At 40.5% G+C, this 22419-nt stretch overlaps 1 protein-coding gene across 2 annotated transcripts in view; it reads right to left on the bottom strand.

Annotated features, from left to right (window-relative positions):
• Positions 1 to 22419, bottom strand: part of EPB41L4B (erythrocyte membrane protein band 4.1 like 4B) — a 168609-nt gene that overhangs the window by 47737 nt on the left and 98453 nt on the right. Inside the window, exons 17-18 of one of the 2 annotated variants that reach the window (XM_058800164.1) lie at positions 18865 to 18980; positions 9298 to 9411 (exon numbers count right to left, since the gene is read on the bottom strand). In XM_058800164.1, coding sequence (XP_058656147.1) covers positions 9298 to 9411; positions 18865 to 18980 — 230 coding nt within the window. Of the gene's footprint in view, positions 1 to 9285; positions 9412 to 18864; positions 18981 to 22419 lie in introns of both variants that reach the window. The other variant, XM_058800156.1, reaches the window with a different exon arrangement.

Raw genomic sequence — 22419 nt, forward strand, 5'->3', positions numbered from 1 at the left:
CGTCACCTCATAAACCATTTGGGGATCAAGAGTGCAATTTTACAATTTTAATAAATTTGTAGCTTTAAGCAATTCAGCTCAGCTTTAGAAAACATTTTTACTAGTCTTCTAGTAGCTCTGTCTTGCATAATGTTTATTCAAACTCTTTTGATTTCTTGAAAGGAAAGAAAAAAGTTTTTAAGGACTTGGGAGAAAGCATTGAAAATCATTCTTTGTTGGCATAGATGAGCAGTGGAAGCAATATTTCTTTGTTCTGCAGAAATTATAATGCTTTTTATAAAGTTGTTTGGTTTCTGAAATCTGTAAATGTGAATCCAGCTGTCAGAAACCTAATACAAGGTCTCTTCTTCCCCACTGATGTCTTAGCAACATTTTATTGTTAAGCCTGTCAAGCTAGCTGCTTATTATGTGTCAAATTGGTTACTTTTTAAAACTACAAATTTTAGTTCATTCCAATTTTCACCAAAGTAATTGATCTGCATTTTAAGATGCACTTGAACACAACAATGGAAAAGAGATTACAGAGATCAAGAACGCAATGCAGGGGTTGTGACTAGCAATGAAAATATTAAAATTCCACCTTCTTAAATGCAATAAGCCATGGATCTCATTAGCCAGCTGAGAGGGCTTCACTGTATTAGAGCCTTGGTGGCTTCTCAGCTCTCTGGCTACATTATTTCTCTCTTTTGTCTTCTCTCCATTGGAAGGCTAAACCTGCATCTGAAGAAGTCATATATTCCTAAGCAGCATGACCAGCATGCTCCATCAATGAGGAATTTCTCTTGGTATTAATTTTTCTCCACTACTACTCAGGTTTTAGAGATCAGAAAATACTCCTGAACCCACAAGTAAGCACTGCAGACCAGTGAGCAAGTAATCCCACTCTAAATTGTAAGGAGAGAGGGAGCACGCAAAGAAATGGGGGGGCCTGAGCAGCCCCAGGTGATAAGGCCTGCCCTCAGGGTGCCATGGGTGTGCATTGGCAGGTACAGATTAACAAGGATGGGCTCATTCTTCTCACCTTATGCCTCTCTAGCTGTGGATGAACAGACACAGGAAAATGTTATACTTGCAAACCCTTCTGCAAAGGGCTGCAGCTGTCAGAAAGTGTACCACCCCTGCTTCACTTGAGGGCTTGTTGGCTTTTGGGGTGTTTCTACAAAATGAGGTCAGTAAGTCATCACCTGGCAGCCTCTTGCTTTTATTTTTCTTCTTAACACTGCAAATCACATTCACTAATCACAGAAGGACTTCCTCAGCCTTACTGAAAAGACATGACTGCAGAACAAGGGTTGTGCTTGTAGACAGCCCTGGCACTGTAATTCCCAGATGGTTTGCCTTAATTTGAAAACAAGTGCACCTGCTGGGGCCAGGATTTGGGTTTCCATTGCAGGATGCCTTCCAGCAATGGAGAAAGGGGGTTTAGCCAAGGGTGGCAGGAGGTGCCTGGTAGGGAATGTACACACACACAGGGCTGGGCAGAGGTTCTCACCCACTGAAAGCCCAGCACTGATGTAAGAAAGACAGAGGCAGAAGCAAAGCATGAAGCTGCTTAGGTCTTAACTAAGGCAGATTCTCCCCTCCCACAGAGGCTGCTACTCTGAGGGAGAGATTTCAGGGCATAGCAGACCTGGAAGCCCAATTTATACAGAAGCATATTAATTTAATAATTACCCAAAGAGAAACAAGCCACTTTTCTGGCTACCAGACTGTAAATCAAATTAAAAGTTTATCCATATAATCCATCCACACAATGCCATTCTGGGGTTTTTTATCTGCATCAGGCCCAGAGGAAAAAACAAATAATTTATTTTCTGTTTTCATATGCCATTAACTTTCTGGATGATATTAGAAACAAAGAACTACTTTATCATTTTGAGCATTGCTTTATACTATGAAGGGACAAGAAACATGACTGGGCAGCAATGCCATTGTACAAGCTCTCTTCACAGATGATTGCTAAGAAATAATTTCACCAAAGGATGAAAAGAGGAGAAAAGTACCTAAATTTTGTCCACAGCTCTCTGAGCCATCTACCTACGGGCAGCTGGGAATTCTCAGACTGCTTTTCAGTCAGCTCCTGAGCAGTGCTAATCCCTGCTGCTGCCTTGGCAGCCAGGCCCTTTGGAGCCTTAGAGAGGGGGTGGATGCTCCAGGGATGCTACACCAGACTCTGCTGAGCTTTCTAGAGGAGGTGGGAACACTTTCTGGCCCATGAGAGTAATCCCATGCATGAATTCATAAGCCCTGGTGGCTGGATTTGCCTAGTGAACAGCAGCTCCTTCAATTTTCTTCTGAAGAAAGAGTTAGCCCCAGGGTAATGGAAGACAGAACCTTAAAATGGGAATTGGTTGCACCAAGCATGTACCAAGAGGGAAAATACAGTAAAGACAGAACTTTGGGTGCAGCCAGCCTTCTGTGATTTTTGCCAGTGGGGCACTGTGTAAGGCAGTCTTTGTTCTTCATGCCTCAAGCAAGCACCATGGGGAGCTAGTGCCATTGTGTCTCTCCTCCTACACAAGGGGAATTGCTGTGGCTCTCACCTCTACTGATCCAAAATGGGAGCACCCTGGATAAGCAAAAAAACTGCATGAAGAATCAGATCACTGCAGCCCAGGGGGAGTGCCAGGTTCTCATCTGAGAAAGACAAGGATCTAGAAGGCTCATAGGAAACATATGATGGCCCTTTTTCAGCAATTTCACAACGTTCTCAGTTGCAGAAAGGAGGGGAGAGCAACACAGCTTTCACATGTTTGGAGATCTTCAAAGTCAAGGAAGGAATGACTCTCACCACAGTGGGCCTGGAAGTACTTCTCTATCTTGGCTCTTTCTGAATCTATAATGATGGTAAGGAGCCCTGAATCATATTTGATTTTTCAGCTCTTTATCAACAATTTAATCTTTTGTCAGCCATGCCAAATGTTGGCTGATCTCATTAGATAATACAGGCTAAGGAACATGTCATCAGGAAGAATGTTCTGCCAAGGTAAACCTACCTTGGTGATTTAATATGTCAAATGTAACTTCTCAGGCAGAAAAGCATGATGTTTATGTCTCTTGGGAACAGACTACTCTGGTTTTTTCCCCCTTGAACAAGGCCTGGCACCATGGGCTATGGTGAGGCTCTTACACATCAAGGCAATTAACAGTACTTGTCTCATCATGTCCTGGCAGAGTCTCAGAGAGGAGACAGAGCTGACATATCCACAGCTCTGGGAGTCTTGTGACACCACTGCCACATTTGCCTCCACTATCCCAGGGAATAAACTGAAGATCTCATCAATTCCCATATTCTGTTTATATAAATCTTCACTCCCCTTCTGCATCTCCAGCAAGGCTCCCACATAATTTCCTCAGTTCCTTCCCTGATTTTGAAGTATCATTATTGACACTCTTCTAATGAGCTGCCATGTACCATATATTCATCACACACAATCAAAATCTTGTCTTTTTATACCTGTGGAACCATGAAATTCCTGTAGCCTCACTTTTTAAGTTGAGCAAACCTGTTTCGACATAGCAACTGAACACAGAGAATTTGAAGCTGAGCCATTTTTAAATTCCATTGTTATGAACAATTATAACTGATGCTATGTTGCACTTGCTGCTGTTCCAGCTGAGAGTCCCAGAGCAGTTGCTTCTTTTTACCTAGCCTGAAACTTGACAGTGAGGTTATTGCTCATCCAAGTGGGTGACTAACAGCAACAGCTTTAGCAAGGAAGGCACAGTGTACATAAGGAGCTGTGGAAGCTTCCCCCACAGCCTGAACACCTCAGCTGTGACCTGTTATGCTCACATAATTTCAGTTCTGATCTCTGTGCAAAGACTGTCAAATTGTGCAGTAGCTCAGTGCTGTGAATAAGGACGGATGGAGAGAGGGAGGAAAGGAGGAGAGGGAAGCAAACAGCAACTAATTCATGATGGAAGGAGCCTGAAATGTTGGAAAAGCTGATCCTTTCAGGGTACTTAAGTCAACATCTAGTGAAAGCTGAGAATTCCTCTGGGTATCCAGAAGGATTTGTTTAAGTCCTATAATAAGAAAGATCACATATGATTATAAATCCTCAAGTGTCTTCCCCTCACCTACTCTATTTTCATTCATGACCTGATTAGGATTTGAATCCAGACCTCCTTAAGTGAATAAAGCTCCAAAGACCCAGCTTGCATAAAGATGGGGAATTTTTTCCAGAAATATATGGCAAAAGCATCTGGACTTTGAAGATGACAAGTTCTTACATTTGGCTCTTTCCTTAAAGGAGGCAGAACACTAAAAGAGACAAAGAATTGTCAAAAATGTATCCATGAGAGACTGGTACTGTGGATCGCCTCACTTCTGCACCTTTTCTACCATAAATAATGCATAGATGCCAGACTCATTTACATTGCAGCCATGGCTTGCATCCATGTAGAGAGCACAGGATGACACCAGTATCCTGCATGGCCTGAGGTATTTTCTGTACCACAGACCTGTCCTTTCCTCAAGACATCTCTAAACAGCACAGACTACATGCACTTACTCACATATTTGCAGAACTTAAAGCAAAATTACATGATATTTGGCCTTGTTTCTAGGAAAGAGAGAAAAAAAGAGACCGATGGCTATCGACTTGGCCTAAAAATTTGCATGTGTATAGGCTTGTCAAGAGAGTTAGAGTGTGAAAGGAGTTAGAGGACTGAACGTCCCTTTGTTCAGCCTAAATGTCCCTTTGTTTACTGAGAATGAAGGCAGGGGAATCAATGGCTTGAGAACCCAAACCTGGCTGATTGAAGATACCTCTCCCGGCCAAGAGTTTCCATTGGGGTTGAAAAGGGAGAAATAAATGGGATTTTGTACGCTCTTTTGTAAGGACCCTGCAGCTCCAAACCACCTTTTCTCACCACTTTTTTTTTTTTTTTTCTCAGCAAACAACCCATAATGTAGCTCAGTAGTAATGTCACCTCTATTTGTCTTCTATAAACTGCACTGCAAAAATGTACCTGCGGAATGAGCTTGGCCTTCCCGTGTCTGCAGACAAGAGGAAGATGTGAGTGATGCAAAAATCAGCTGCAGTAGAAATCTGTGAGAAAAGGGATCCTTCCCTGTGCTAACCTGCTGGACACACATCAACCCAAGGATTTAGGAAAGCCTGGATAACAGGTGCAGAATACAGACACCACTTGTGGATGACAAACTGCTCGAACACTGCCTGCCAAAATAAAAAGCCCTGCTGAGATAGCTGTACATTTGCTCAGGACCCAGTGCTTAATTTTAAGGATAATTAGGGTTTGTCCAAAGCCAAAATGGATAAAAATAGCAACTGAAACCTTCAAGTATCTTTCCTTCATCACTTGGGCCATGAACTTTTTGGCCAAAGGGACTCTTTGTTTGATACCAGCAAGTTACGTTTGCTCAATCACAGCATTTCAGCACTGACTCATGCAAGCTGCAAAGGGGTTTTAAATGCTAGGGAGAGCTGGTCTTTTGTATTCTGACAGCTCCTTACTGCATCTTTATACGAGTACCTCTCAAATGAAGAGCCTGGAATATATGCAAAAAAAAAAAAAAAAAAAAAAAAAAAAAAAAAGACATGTCAGTTGCTTCACAGTGTTTAGGGCTCCCCTGGAGCTTAATTATGTGGGAACTGTGACATGTAGTCTGTCAGCTAAAAGGTGGCAGATCCCTGTGGCACAGTTTGAGAGGTGTGTTATGAAACATTACTCATTTGCTCTCGCCCTACAGGTAAGTATGACATGCTCTGTGCAAGCCACAGGTTCCCACAGCTGCATGGGGGTTCCTCACGTTTCTCATCTGTGATGTCCATGGCAGTGAGCTCCTAGATCCAGCTTCCAGCATACCTGCGCACACTGCAGTTTGGTTCTACATTTAGATGAGTGGCACATAAATATTCCCATCTTCACCACATTAAGAAAACCAATCATCACTCATGTTAGTTTTCTGCTGCTCTATAAATCTAAACTACAAGCAGGGCTAAGTGATCAGCACCATAACCTTACAAATTTTCTGTCTCTAACTCAGGGCTATAACTGTGGGAGATGTATTGTCCCCTAGGAATGTGATAAGCTCTTTGGCACAATTCTGAAATGAAAAAGCACAGAGATCATATTCCAGGATATATTTTCAAATGTCTAGCAACATTTCCCCTGGTTTCATTTTTTAAATCATAAGCACTGGAATTTCTAAGGCTCTGTCTTGTGTTGGTGCCTAGCTGCCTTAAAAAAAAAGTAAACTACAAAAAATTTCTGTCCCAACTTATATTTTCCATTTGCAAACATTTACTCAATTCTCTGAATTTACAAGGAACAGCTTCTTCTTCTACTACACGCAGGAGGTGCTTTCATATACTTGTCACATCCTGATGTTAGTAGCATATGGTATTGAAAATATTCCTACTGCTTGAAGGGAGAGCTGTTACAAATACTTCAAGCAACAGTTTGTTAATTTTGGATGTGATCCTACAGTGCACCAATATTTTTCTCATGCTTTTAAACCTAACCATATAATGAAGATGCCCCATGAAGTTTCAAAAAGAATGAGTTAGACCATAGATTTTTTGGGGACCTTAGAACATTTCCTTTCAAACACCAATGTGTATAAGACAGAGTGTTTCTTTCTTCTTCCTTTTATAAACTAGAGGAGCAAATTCTCCTTTTTTCCCCTTTTTTTTCTATTTTTTTGTGCTATCATGAAATATGGGATTAACTGTGCTCTACATGAGGAAAAGTAAGGCTGCCTTGCTTTACAACTCGAGGAATATAAGCTGTGCCTTACAGATCCTAGGTATACCTCTTGCTCTGGCTGCCTAGTAAATTGAAATATGACAGTACAAAAAAGAAGAGATGAGAAATCGGAGTGTTAAGAATAAGGCCAGAAGGCAAGACTTCTCAGGGATATAATATGGAACTGGCATCAAAAGATAGAATTGGGCAGAGGATAACATCATTAGTCCTCCAGATATACTGAGCAGCAATATATGTCACATGGGGTCAAAGAGGGGCAGGATCACAGCCCTGGGGGAATATATGGAGTAAAGTAGTTGTCTTCCATGAAGAAAATTATTCCTTATCTGCTCCCTCAAAAGGATGCTGTGTCTCTCAGCACTGTAATTCCACCCCAGCTCACTTTTCCCAGAAGATGACTGAACTGCCACTGGGAAATGGCTTAGCTAGTGGTATTCAGCTAATTGTCTGGAGGGTGGGGGGCAGGTAGAGAAGACAACTGGGTGGATTTATGGTATCTAATACCATAAAGGTGTTTGTCAGGTCCTCCTGTAGCAGCCTTCCCTTCTCCCGCCTTCCAGAAGATAAATGTTGTGTTTCCACTGGCACCTTCACCATGACCATTTTTCCTACCCTTCTCAGTGCTTGTGTAGCCACAGCTTCTTACTGGAACAGCTGATCACTGCCTGGGCTCTGCCTGCTTATTTTGCAATGTATCAGATATTTTATAATTGACAGGAAGGGAGCTCAAATGCAAAAGAACTCATCTCTAGTTACACAGGCAATTTTGTGGCTAAGCAGGCAGTTGAATGAGGATTTCTAAGATTAAGATGTCTTCCTATTTTACTGGCTATAAATCTTAAGCCACACTTTGTTAGCACTGAAATTTTCAGGGATTTCAAACTGAACCTTATGCCATTATTTTCCCACAATATTTGCTATGCTGCAACAGTCTTCTTTACCTTCCTTCCCCTGAAATAAGATTTTTTTCATTAAGGCCAAGCCCACAGATATCTACTTAATCCAATTTGATTTTTAAAGCCTTGTGAAAAACAACACAGGCAAGAAGGAAAAGAGGAATGCTCAATTTGCTGTGAAAATTATTTACAACACAACAACAGCTAAAGAATATGGTTATGGCAGGAAAAGCAACCCAGGATGCTTTCTCTTGGAAAGCCTCAGACTGAAAAATTAAGGCAGAGCAGGTCAATTGAGAGATGCATACGTTAAGCACATTTCCTATCTTGCCCTAATAATGTATTCTGAATGCAGCAGCACACACTGCTTTCAGCCTTTAACTAGCCAGTCAAACATGACCATTAAGCATATTCAGGAGGAAATACAAATATGAGAAGTATACCATGACATCCTGTAGAAAAAACACAGGAAAAACAGAAGGTAAACCCAAGGGCAGAAATATGCTGCATAAAACACAGTTGATACAACACAGAGTTCAGAGAGGTGAGAGAACTGCTTTAAGCAAAAATGAAAAGACAAAAGAATCACCCAAACAACTCCTTCCTCCTTTTATGCTGCCAGATTTATGGTTTCTGCTATTGAAATCTAAGGCAGTGAGAATAACAAAATTTTGATGCTTACTTAAATCTATCTAGACCAGATGTAATACAGCTCTCAAGTGAAAGATCTGCCAGGGAACAACAAATACACAAAGCTGATTGTTAACCAAGTCCTTTGCAGGGCAAGTTGACCTGGTACATTATTGTGAAAAGAAACAAAGCAATGGAAATACCAACATAATTTGTATTCAAAGAGAATAGTGTGCTCAACTATACCACAGGAACTTGGGATAACATTATAAAAATCTTTTACCTCTATTTTCCTTCCTAAAACTTTGTATTTGGTTTTATTTTTTGGCACTGATGACATTATTTTTTGTCCACAAATTTCAATTAAGAAGAATCCCACATTTTAGGTTTCAGCCTCTGACTGGGAAAATAACTTTTTACAGTCATGCTATTTAGCATCAGTTTTCAGTGGTATGGCATTATTAAAAGAGTATTTTTGAAACAGGATGAATCTAATGTAAACATTAACCAAGCAGTGAAAATAGAAGCTTAAAATTTAGTTAAAAGCACACGAACAAGTAGGAAAGCAAAAGACTAGCTAATATTTCACACTCAGGTATCTAAAGATCATCCCCTGAAATAAGGCTTAAATTTGGATACATAGATATTATCATTAGAACAATCTTAAACCCAGTTTCCATGAGTAGTGGGTAGCCTCAGCAAACTCCAGAGGTTACTCTTTCTAAGCTATAAACTAAACTAAAAGCTAGAGTGACAAAACAGAGATTTCCTGAGGCCATCTTTCCTATTTTCTCAGCCTCTCCTGGCTGTATTAATCATGTCAGTTAGGATAAATTTCCTACTTCCACCATATCAATCATTTTGAGTTACCTGAAGAAACTGCAGAGCAGCTGGAGAACGCTATGTGAATGTGCATACTTGACTAAAAATTACATGCTTCCTCAGGAGGAATGATGGGATTTTGGAGAACTGGTGAAAGCTATGCAACAACTAAAAAAACAAAGTATTAAACTCAGATTACCTGGGCACCTACTCTAAAAGCAGCTTCCACTTGAGCTTTGAGGATGTTGCACTTCAAATGGTCAGGTACAGATGAAGGTGACACAGGCGCATGAAGAGGTTTTTCTGATACCTTCTTGTCTTCAACCTGAATTTATTAAAAAAGCAGTGACGTACATTAGAAAGATAAGTTCATAAAATTATCAAAGGTTAAATTTTTACTTGTAATAACTTGATTCAGCAATATTGGCTAAAACTTCCATATTCATACTCTGAAAGATATATCTTAGAAGATTTCGAAATGTTTAATGACTTGATACTATGTTCAAGACAAGAATAGCCCCAGGGAAGCCTGAGTAATAGAAGCAAAAAAATGATGTGGAATGAAGATACACTAAAAAAGCCCAGCCAGGCCCTGGAGTGGTTGTGCAAACCTGTGATCAGACCAAGGAAACAAAACATTGTCTCAAAATATCCCACAGAAGGCAGAAGAGAAAACAGCACAATTATAGTGAACACTGGCTTTTTACACCACCCTTAAAGTGCAAAGCTTTGCAAGTTTAACCAGAGAAATGTGAAGGAATCTTCACTTAATTGCAAGCCAAGCAAAATCTCCTTCATCAGAAGGAAAAGGAAAATCAAGGAACTTTAAACATTGCTCATGCTGCTTCCACCTGATATCAATCCTTTACCTACGCAGTGATCTGAACCAGAAATTTTGGCCTCGGGGTAGCTAGTGTAGTGCTCTGGTCAAACATGACCTAAAGGTTCTGTGCCTTGAACACAACTATGTCCAGCAGAAATGCCACATTAATAAACTTCTCATGCAGAAAAGGAAAACAAAAAGACAATGTAAGAATAATGTATCAACAAAGAGAGTATGGTGAGACCAGGATTGTAAACAAGAACTCTTAAACAATGCAACTGCAATATGGCACATATTTTTAGAGAATAATTGGGCTATGGCATAACAGCCATTGCAAACTTTCCTATTCTTCCTGGAAGTGACATCTGAATTAGAGATGAGTAACAGCCCAGATTGTGCATTCATTTTCTGCTCTCCTGGCTGAGAAGGGTGAGTGGTTGTATACACCCAGACAGAGCAGATATATAATGCTGCCATTCAGATTTCAGCCACAACAGGTATAATGAATCAGTACACCAGGTCCAGTGATCCTCAAGGTTCACCTCTGCCAAGTATTTCAAGACAGAACCAATAATTTTTTTTGCTAGTGAAATTACCATGTGATTAGCCCTTTAACTTCAAAATCTGTCTCCTTTATCCTTCCTTCTGTCCTCCCCCTTGGCATGCCACTGGCTGATGGTAACTACAATCTTACAGACTCTTTCCTCGAGCAAGCACCGACAAATGGGAATATAAAGATTTGGGGAACACTTTCTGCAAGTGGAGCAAGTCACAAAAGCAATTGTGTTGCCTGAGGAAAATGTTCAGCAAACACTGGGGAGGGAAAGAGCCAGACCTTAGCAGAACTCTGTTGAGACTGCAAGATATTTATGTGTAAGCAAAGTTGGTCTAGCAGCCTTCTGCATCCAAAATTCCATAGCTGCCAGGTATGATTTTGAATAACTGTCTGTTAAAGGACTGCTCGTCATGAGATTTTTTTTTTCTCTGCCAAATTTCTAATAATTCTTACATGTTTATTTGTCAAGTTACATTTACTTTTTTTAGAGGAAGATATATTTGGACTTCCCATTCTCCTCAGTCTCCTCCTAAGGGAAAAAGAAACTACATAAAATGAAAAGTGACAGTGTCTAGCTGGAGCAACTTATGGAACTGCAGTCATCTATTCAGTCTTGATTAAAATAGTAGTTCAGCAAGCATATGGAATAAAACCAATGCACTAAACCCAAACATGAAATATTTGATTGCCATAGGTGTCTTTTCTAGGATACTTGTGAAGATGAGAAGGGGAGATAATCAAAAGCACAAAATTATTTGTAAAGAAAGCACAGCTTTTACTTCACTGATATTCTTGGTAGACAAAGTGAACCCATTTCAAAAAGGCTGTTATCACTGCCAACGCCCATGTGTATTGATTTTTAACAGCTGAAAAAACAACACATTAAACAGTGGCATTTCTAAAGGCCATGCAAAATCTCACCTTTGTTTTGAACACTGTATACTAATTAAATAACATTTCAGTCAAGCAATAATAGACAATGGTATTTTACTTGCTGTACCAAGGCAATTGAGGCTTGTTCAGGAGACAAGTTTGTTTCATAACAAGAAATGTTCCCAAGTCCCATCCCTCTGGTGGGTTATTCAGGTGGATATAGATGTTTTTCAGTTCTATTGTTCTTCTTCCACTGCCCAATTTTCCCACATTGACCAAGAGGAAGATAAAAACTCCCAGGGCTGCCCTATAGCTGGGAATCCTCAAAAGATCTAAATCTCCTGCTGTATTCAGTGTTGTGCAGATGACTCCATTTAACGGAGACCCCCAGTGTGAGATCTGATGTGCAAGTCCCACATTGAGATTCTTGAGAGGTCCAAATACCGATGGTGGCTGACCTGGCTGAAAGAGAAAGCTGCTGCTAGAAGGTGCACACTTCTCATAAGCCAGTGCTGGGTATTCAGTTCTGCTTTAGTCCTGGTTTGGGTGACACTTTAAGGGTTCACCTTCAGGCAAGCAAAACTTGCTTTGCTTGCACTGCATCAGGAGCAGCAGCACCTTTAGCGACTGGTCAGACATGAAGAGCAGACACTGCTGCAATTGCTGCTCGGCCTCGTCCTGCTCAGCAGCCGCTGAGCCAGCAGCCAAAGGCCACCGTGTCCCCCTGCCCCAGTGGAAATGTCAACTGCACACAAACCACACACGGGGCACGGCAATACTTGGCCTGACCCAGGCCTTCTTCAGCTTCTGAACACATGTCAAAGGCTTCTTTGCCTGCCTGCCTTGGTAGCGGCAGTCTTTTCTGCCACAGAAAAGCACATCCTGAATCATTGCTGAATTCTGCTCTCCCACAGCTGATTAGCTGAGACTGTTACACACAGAGTCAGCGGCGCTGAGGATCCAGATGAAAAGTAAACTTTAATCACAGAACAAAGCAGCATCTCCTTATTGCAGACTATTAGCTCTTCTAAGCATCTATATAAGCTCCTATTTTTCCCTAATGCCACTAATCTTTACATATAAGCTCCTTCATCTCCCTGTTTAACTCCTAAAGTATAACTGTCATCAAGAATATGAAAGAAAATATTTCACGGCTACAAAAGTGCCTGCAGAATCTTCTGTGATTCATTTCACTAGTTTGTAAGAAAATCAAAGATCTAAAACCTGTCTGCATTAGGAATCTCCACAGAGTATTGCTACAAGAATGAAAGCTGTATTCTACTTTATTTTGCTGTATAATAAATAAATTTTATATTTCCAGAATCCTCACTGCTCGCAGCATAAAGAGAGCAGCTATTCATCTATTGAGCCAGGCTGGCAGTTATTAACAGTTTGTTTTAATTTATACACTCAGAGTATTGTATTTGGAAATTATTACAATGCTAAGCATGATAGGATGTTAATGAAACTTCTTATTTTATAATTTTTTATGACACAATTCAAAAGAATCTTAGATGCCCCTTTCAAGTGAAAGTCCTAGAGTCAAACTGGCATTTGAAAGAGAGAATATTCTTGCTTAGAATTGCAATTTAAACTCATCATAAAAGGTTTAGAAATTAAGAAAAAACCCATTAGGATTCCTGATAAATCTCCAGTTTTCCATGTCCAATTCTGCTGATCTCAATAACAGCAATGTGTTTACATTTTTTTCACCACCAATGCAGAATTTTATTTTTCCATGGAAATAGAACACTGGAAAATTGCATTTAAATGGAAAAAGTCAAACAAGCTCAGATATATACACATATAAAATTAGAGGCATTTTTTCTTTTTGTAACTGAAGTCTTACATTTGCTTTTTCTCCTCCCAAACATTTACTTTGAATTCAATTACATTTGCTGATACTAGAACTGAAGGCAGATTTGTAGAGTGTCAGATAATGATGACACTGACTTTGGTTTGCAAAGCTAAGTGAATATTAAGTACACATACAGAATATAAAAATAGCTACAAGAAACATAGCGATACCACTCCTGTAGATAACATTTCCAAGCTCTGCTTTAAAAGGTTCATGCTTTGTTCTGCATCAAACTTTGTACCAAAGGCAAGATTCATGATCTTGTGCCTCTGTGAATTTATTGATAGCCTCTTCTTAGACAAACAACATGTTTAAAACATGTATTTGACTGGAGATAACTGAAGAATGGAATGAATATTTTCTTTAGGAATGCAGGTCTATTTTTGTCACTAGTCATCACTACTAGTGGGAGGTAAAATTTTAACAAAGACAACACAAATATATAGGTTCTGAAAACACATTAGCTAACTGAGATTTCCTGGGACTCAACTACATCTGCAAATGTGCATGGAAATCTGCAAACACTTTTGCCCCTTTTTCACAACAAAATTTATTGCTTTTAACCATGTGACAACTAACACCAATTATGAACAGATACCACAATGATAAGACCTGTACAATTATGTGTTACTCTTATTTGAGGTAAAGTTTACAAGCAGAAACTGCATGTTCTTCATTAGAAAAAAAAGTACAATTGAAAAAACAAATAAACAAACCCCTCATTACACTGTCAGACACCGAATATTTTCCTGAGGTTAGCTATTACTTGGTCTAATGAAAAATATAACTCCCAATAAGTCTTGTTATGCTTATATCCTTGGGGTAAACTTCTTTAATTCTTGGTATAAAATTTATTTTATAAAATGCTATTGCTCAATGTTAATAAATCCTACTTCTGTCACTGCTAGCAACATGACAGTCTCAGAGGACCATGGCAGCCTTTTTTCCTGGATATACCCTCTGATGTGTGCACCACACAGAAGAGTCTCAGGTACATCACAAAGGTGAGTTTCATTTGGTGACTTTTCTTAAACTAAAAATGATTTCTGAAACCTCAGTGGCTTTGGACATTGCTGTTATGCAGGAAGCAGGTAGTTCCACAGATTTTTGCAGGTGGTGTCATTTGGAAGCAGACAATCTGTGTAACAGGGCAGTCCTATAACATACTTTTGCCCTGCTAGCAAAAGGCCATAAGTTCTGAGCAGAACTTGCAAAGATGTTGCAAAGATGTTAAGGCTCATCTGGCTAGCTCTCTCTGAACCTTTCTCAATCTGCCTGCAGCTTTGTTCTACTAAGTTTAGCTGTAGCAGCAATAATTTTATATAAAAAACACCAGTGTTCTTTGTAGAATAAGGTATTTAGGACTCTAACACAATCATGTAGTTTAAAACAATGTAGGGCTGATATGAAAACAGGGGCTTTGAGAAGGGAAGACACAGGACATGGTCTAGAAGAGTGCTGATATGGAGTGGTAGGGCAAAGGGCACAGTCTGGCACTGGGGACCCAAGACTGTAAAGAATTCATCAATGGCCAGTTAAAGTGCAGACCTGAACCTGGACAAAATTGGGTTTAGGGGCAATAAAGAGAGCGAAGACATAATATATAGCATATATATGTAAAAGCCACCATGTAGAGTAAATTCAGGTGTAATGCAAAGATGTAGACCATTGAAGAAAGAGCAAAATGCAAAAGCTTATTTGAAAACATACAAAAGGACCCAAAGTATATTGTAGACTTTCATTATATAGACTCCTATTATATTGAAAACATGAACATGCCTGGATAGAACATTGGAACAGGCTGCCCAGGGAAGTGTTTGAGTCACCATCCCATGAGGTATTTAAAAGACATGTGGATGTGGCACTGAGGGACATGGTTTAGTGTTGGACTTGGCATTGCTGGCTTAACAGATGGACACAATGGTCTGAAAGGTCTTTTGGAACCTAAATGTTTCCATGATTCTATGACCATCATAATTCCCCCTCTGACCCCATCAAAATGAAATCACCAACCTTAGGACCCATAGGTGAAGTGAAAGGGTGAGCTTGACATCAGGAAAAGAGGTAGAAACAATTTGAAATGTATTATTATTCCTAATTTTTATGCCATAATTACAGCTGAGCTAATAATTACTAGACTCCTGAGATTTCAGAAATGCTAACAATACACTCTTGGCTTCGCATCATAAACACACACACACACACACACACACACACACACACAAAGCAACAGGGGATGGGAGAATATATTTTTCTAATGAAAGGCTTCCAAGAAGAAAATCAGAAATACATTCACAGCTACAATACTTGAGATTGTCTGTCTTGGAGATAAAGGAGTCTGCTAGCACCAAAGGGCATTGCAAAACAAGTTGAATCAGACTTTCATCATTCAGAAGGTGGACAGACACGCACACCATACCAAACAGCTCTGGAAAAGAGTTTGGACACATCCATTCATCATTCCCATGAGACAAAGTTTGCTGTAGCAGACAATCAAATTAATTAACTGCAGAATCTAATTTACCCAATTTCTTGCTAATTCTCCTATGGGTCGATTATTAAGCCTGACAAATTCCAGCCTGAAAGCACTTTGCTTGAAAAAAATAACAATTATCAACAAGAAGGGAGGGAGTGAAAACTGGGACTCCACAACAATTGTGGGAATCATACCCTTTTTTTAAATCAGAAATAGAGTAAATGAAACAGCTTTTGAATGAAAAAGTAAATGAAAAAGCTTCAGTGGTTTTATTTAAGCATAATATTTTGGAGAATGCAAGAGTAGGCCATAAAAGCACTTAGTAGACCAGAAATCAATGGAGTGGTGCAGGAGAGGAGTTAAAACTTCATTTTTTTGCCAGAAACTAGACACATTGAACACTCATTAAAACCTGTTTGCTGCTGGACTGAGTAGCTAGCTAACTACCATAACCAAAGGAACTTTGAAGGCCTCACTCTCAGTTAAAAATTCTTGTCGCATTTTGGAGTTGTTCAACCTGGTCTAACCTGCCTTGTTGCCTTTCTGCTGGGCAGTGCTCTATGGCATTTCAGCCCAATATTTGCAGCATGTCTCTCTCTTTCACTGGAGAAGTCATCTGATGAGGCAATTCCAGGCTCTGCTCAGAGCTCAGAGACCTGTGGTTTGTTTGTTCTAGATTTGTGAGCTCTGTATACACATTTCACCAGAATCTAGGTCAGACAATGGTACTTGAAGAAACCACAAACGAAAGGCCAAAAGAACTTCAGAATGATTTGTTGGTCACACCCCATAGCTCATAATGTAGGGCTGGATCACTGAAATGCTTTCCAGTGGTGACTCTGGGCCAGTTTCAAGAGTATGTACAATTTTCAGAATGCTAAAACCAGTAATTTTAATAAATTTTGAAGGGCTGGCCTCTTTTGCATTCACATGGTAGCTGCTGTTCATGGGAATGCTGCCCAGTTCTTAAACCCAAACCCTCTATGACTGCCAGGGGAAGGTTTTCATTAGACAGCCTATGTCTCTAGTCTTGCCTTTTGCTGAGTTTCTGCCAGAAACAGAAGCATTTAGCAGCTCTTGGTGCTCATTACAAGACTTTTTCATCAGCTAAACTTTGACTGATGGCAGACTCATCACAGCAGACACAGGCTGCATTTACTGTGCAGCTGCATTTATTGTGAAGCTCTGACTTGTTATGATACTGGGTTCTGCTAATTAGTCCTTAAATAAATAATCCATCTGACTGTGGACAAGATTCTAGAGCTGTGAGGACAAGCCAAAGAAAACCTTTAATTATAAAAGAGCTGAGTCCTCCCTCCACAGACTTGCAGTGAATATGAATGAGCAAGAGGATCAGAGATCAGGCAGAAGCTGCAGGTACAATATTTGGATTACTTTCACAGTATGGTGGGATACAGGACCAAAGTGTTTTAAGCTTTCAGTTTAAGAAAACAGAACATAAATCTACTCATTTTGAAATCACAGGATCACATCTTTGAACCTTTTGCGCAGCACAAGTCAGATTGGTTTGCCCAATTGTGCACTGTGGTCAATGTGGAGGGAGTCCTCTCACATCTTCACTTTGGCCCTTTAAATATGACAAACTCAGCTCTCAGTGAGCTCAGTAGTGTAGGACAGTCCTTTAAAGCATGTTTTGGACATTACATCCGAGTGAATGTTCTCTGCCGGGGTTCAGATAGAGCATCAGTAGTCACATCTGAACTACACCAGTCCGTCCTCTCACAGGACCTGGGTATTCATTGGATGAGTCAGTGATGGAGAATTTTCCTTTTGCAAACTATGTCAGTGCCTAACAAGCTTTGCCTATAAAAAGCTGCACTTATTACCAGTTGAGAATATTTCTAGAAGATGAACTTGAGAAATGCACATAGGAATGAAAGGTGACTACTTTCCCATTTCATCCCAGTTTGTTGACTTTATGATTTATCTTTTTAATTCCCACTTGAGCCAGATAAAATTAGAACCCCTCACAGGTGAAAACCAAATAGATTTGGGAGAAAGTCAAAAATATTCCACCTTCCTCTATTCATTGAGAGATCTCCAAAAATCATGACACAGGTAATTACCCCATGACTACATTAATAAGGCATAAGGACTGCAGTCCATAGCTGAACTACACCACAATCCTATGACAAACACTGAACATGGTTCAAGGAAGTCTTAATGATAGTAAATCCCGTCCATTAAAGAATAAATTCAATTAACCGTAATGTTGAAAAAAAATTCCAGTATTTAATTGTCTCATTAGAAACACCTGGCTCACTGATTTTTAGCCTTGACTTCCATCTCCTGGAATCTCTCATCCAGAGAAAAGAAAGATTCTGCTATATAGATGTACAGTCCCTTTGTGCTTGTATTTTTGGTACACTTGGTCATGCTTCCTTGGATTTTAATTTCCCTAACACTTTTGGAAGCAATATCAATAACAAAAGGCTGTTTGCAAAACCAAGTTAAAATAATTTAGTTGAGTTCTTCCTCAAGCTGACGAAAAACTCTCAAAACACCACTTTTCTTTTAAAAGGTCTGTACAGAGTCACTGAGGGCCAGGACCCACCTCTTTTGAAGACAGTGGCAATTCTCTCATTGATTTCACAGGGTCCAGCTCAGGACCTGTGTGGTTGCAAACCAGAGATCCTGGTCCAGATTCAGATCAAGGGATCCCAGTTCAGGCACAGTGGATTTATCCTCACATGGATATGAGGAGCCACTGATTTGCTGATCTCTGGCAGAAACAGCAGGACATGGCTGTTTGGCCACCCCTGCAAAAACTGTCTCATAAAACACCCACTAACATCAGATGCCAGGGGGAGTTTATGGCATAACACGGACTCCTCATGTAGAAAAACAAGATTTTTTTTATCACTTAAAGTGTTGTTATTTTTTTACAGCTCTGGGCTGCCTAGATGACTAACTCTTCACAACTAAACTAAAACTATAGCATAACATTGTTGCAGCAGCTTCTGAAATTTTAAAAGGCAAAGCTGATTGAAATGCTAAATCTAAAAATCAAATCCCAGTCCCATAAGAAGATGGTGAGAGGTGATTAAAAAGCAAGCCAGTTGAAGATGAATGTTGATTTGAATTGGAAGTGAAAAAGCAGCAGCTTTTGAATATGAAGTGACAAAGGTGCTCTGGCATGTATATGTAAAAGTATATATGTATATGCTATACCTTGTTCATGCTGACGTGCAGGGCTGGCCATGGTCCAACTACCTTCACACTCTCCGTTTCTATTTTCTTCAGATGAGAAGTTTCATCATAAAGAAGGGGAAGTCCTGAGCTCAGTTCTAAAAGGATGCCCAAAAGAAAGAAAGAAAAAGAGACAGTCTGAAGGGAGGCTACAGAAGAACTTCAGAGCAAGACACTCAACTGAATTTGAAGAGACGGTGGTTGGCAAAGCATCTTCTCTGTAAGACCCTCTAAAATGTTTCATAATTATGCCTGTTGGGTCATTTTGCCTTCTTCTATTTAGCAAACAATTCCTCCCCCTCCTCCTTCTCACCCATCCTTTCATTTCAGCAGAGCTTTTGCCAGCTTTGGGCTAGATATTTCTCTCCTTACCTCCCCACTGCCTCTACCCCCTCTATATTCTAAAACTTAGTTGACACCAGAGGGATTATTTATGCAGCCAAGGTGCCACTCTCAAAACATGTGATGTGTAAAGAGATCAGAGTATAGCTTTTGGCTTCTCTCAGACATCTTTATTTATATGCCAGCCTCTTTAAGACTGTTGTCAGGAATTTGCTGTGCTTTGTCAACAGAGATTTTGAACAAGCCACTGACACAGAAAGACAAGGAAAAAATACTTTTTCAGACAGTCCTAAAAGATCTCTGTCATCATCTTGGGGATGCTGTGGCATATATATATATATATATATATATATATATATTTGCAAGTACTCTGAGAAAAAAAACCTTCATAATGTGATGATTTAGTGAATTTCTGTGTCCTCCCATATTTCTTCTTGCCATGGATTCCAGATAATAACAGTTGGGAACAATCCAGTTCTGTAGAGTCTGATTCAAAGCCTACTGAAATCAATAAAAACCTTGCACTGACTGCAGTTTGGTTTGGATCAGGTTCTTAAGCTGTCCTAAGAATATTAAATATTACTCACTCGAGATCTAATTCTACAGCTGTTTAAATATACATTAAGGGCTTTGCTAACTAGAGACAAATTGCTAAAGCCAGCTTAGAGGGATATAAGCGAAAAGCTGTTTTTTTGGTGTTAGCGAAACATTATCAGACCCTGAGGTAATAATGTCCTAGAAAGGGTTACAATATCATCATTGAACTGCTCTTGGTGGTCTTTCATCACAAGTTAGTGTTGCCAGAGTTCAGCATTTCTCACATCACAGCTGCTTCTGTGCATATGAGACAGTGAAACTGGGAATAAATTAACACAGCCATAAAATCAGACATGATGATGGGCAGTTTTTTTTAAGAAACAAAATAATTCTAATTTCCTCCTAAGAAAGAAAATAAAGGGGAGGAAGTGCCTTATTTAAATTATTCAAGTTTGCTATTATTTTAGACTGATTTTTAAGCTGGGTGGTTTTATTTTTTTGATTGTTTAAAAGGAGAGCTCTGGAACGCAAGCAGGCCAGTTTAGCTTTTTAAACCAACCTCAAAAACAAACAAAAGAAAAGGCAAAAAATTAATTTCTACAAAAGGCATAAATTTCCTGAGTCAGCATTAAGTCTTGGCAAACCCAGGCTTTCATTCCAAGGAAGGATCTGGCAGCACTGTGGTTTTTCAAAGTGCTGTTTTCAGCTTGAAACTCAGTCTGTGTTAGACCATTCTCTGCTCAGGATTATGCAAGGTCTTTTGTAGCGAGCTGCTCAGGAGTGAAGGATGCCTTTTTTTGAAGTGATAACCTGCAAGCTCAGCCCAGAGTTCAAGAGGCAACCTGGGTCCCCTCTTCCCATTCCTCATTTTCTGTCATAAAAATTCTGTGAGCTGCACTGCATACGTATTGGCATCTGCTCCCAGTGATAGCCCCAGCTGCTGCTGGCGAGTCTGCTCATGTGCACCTGGAAATCCATGCACAACCTTACCATGCCAATTAGGCTCAGCAAGCAGCTCACCTTCTCTTCCCTGTGAGGCTGACTGCTGTTGCATAGAGTTCTGCTGTTGCTGGGGTTCTGGGATATGCTGGGGGAAGATGTGCTGCACCACAAGATGTGATGCTAGCTTTGAGGTGAGGTGTAGCATTGCGAGTACAAGGATCAGGCTGAATGCAGGAAAACAACATCTTCTGCTGAGCTGCCTTCATAAACACACACGTCAGATTTGTTTCACTGGATTTCACTTCCTCCAGTAATTGAAGCAGACAAATTACTTGGAATGTGAAAAATCAGGCAGATCTGGCCCGAGTTTGTTTTCTGTTTGTTTCTGTGACAAAGTCCTGAGCTGTGTGTTTGCTGGGAAACATGCACTAGCATTTAAAGGAACCTTGGCTGGGTACATTGTTGTTTCCCTCCCTCCTGCCTGTGTCCCACTAATTGCACTGGACTTTTGGAATTTCTCAGAATAGATGTAAGTGGAAGAAAGGCATATGCTTTCTCCCTCTCAGCCTGATGCTGGGTACATATCAGTGGGTCACTCCATGTTCCACTTCAGATGAATCCAAAACCATCTCAGAGCTCAGTGATGAGTCCAGTCCATAGCAACTGGAACAAGTCACAAAACACCTGTGGTCCCATGGAAAAGCACAAGGTAGGTTAAGTGCTGGTGTTACCTCTGTCAGCCTTAGAGGGAAGTTTCTGCTAGGACAGTGTATTTACCCCATGAGATCTTTTTGCTCTTCAGGCATTTCCACTTAAGATATTTTGGTCACAAGCACCCTCTTTCCTGAGAGCATCCCCATTTTAGTGACCACTTCCTAGAAACACTTTCCCAGCACTGGCCTTTCCACACAGCCTGGAGCCAGACATCAGTCCCCCATGTCCTCACGTTCCTGAGGCAGACTGCTGATAGTGTTTCCTCTCCGCCTGATTTTTTCTTGGCCCACACACTGTGCCATGTCCTGCATAAACAGCCAATGGCCAGCATGCTCCTAACCATTTCAGTACATGCACTGTGAACCTTTCCCACAGGCTCTCTACAAGAGTTTTCTCAGCTGAAATAGCCTGAGCAGCATTTTAATGAAACCATTAAAAACAAACCAACCCTAGTCCCTGGAGCACCAACCTTGAAAAGTCACTTAAACCCATCACCCCAAGCAGCAAATGAGTAAGTCGGATTCTGTTTTAAGGGAAGTGCTCCTACCCAGACTGCCACTGCTCTCACAGCATGAACATGCCAGATATAACCGTGGACTGGCTTCTCAAGGTAAATCAGCTTTGCACCTCCAGCCGAATGCACAGGTGCCACAGAGGATCAGCAATGGGTTGCAGTGGGGCAGCACAGCAGCATTAAGACACCCAGCACACGGCATGCACAGCTGCCTGAACAGCTCAGCTGGGAGCAGTCAGCACAGCTGCACCACAGCCTCCCCCTGGAGGTGTCCCATCCCTTTCCACTCCCTTAGAGAAACTGGGAATTGGCATTTGGTGCTACTGGCATTAAGCAAGAACCAGCACTGATTCTCTTCTTCTGCATCAAATAGTGTGGAGCAGTCTTCAGCAGACCAAGTGAAGAGAAAGGTGAATCTGTCTCCAGCAACAGGTGCCATACACACCCTGGCTTCTGAAGTCCCCTTCAGAGCATGGCAGCTGCCAGGC

This window comes from Ammospiza caudacuta, chromosome 1 (genome assembly GCF_027887145.1).
Source record: "Ammospiza caudacuta isolate bAmmCau1 chromosome 1, bAmmCau1.pri, whole genome shotgun sequence".
Classification (NCBI taxonomy): domain Eukaryota; kingdom Metazoa; phylum Chordata; class Aves; order Passeriformes; family Passerellidae; genus Ammospiza; species Ammospiza caudacuta.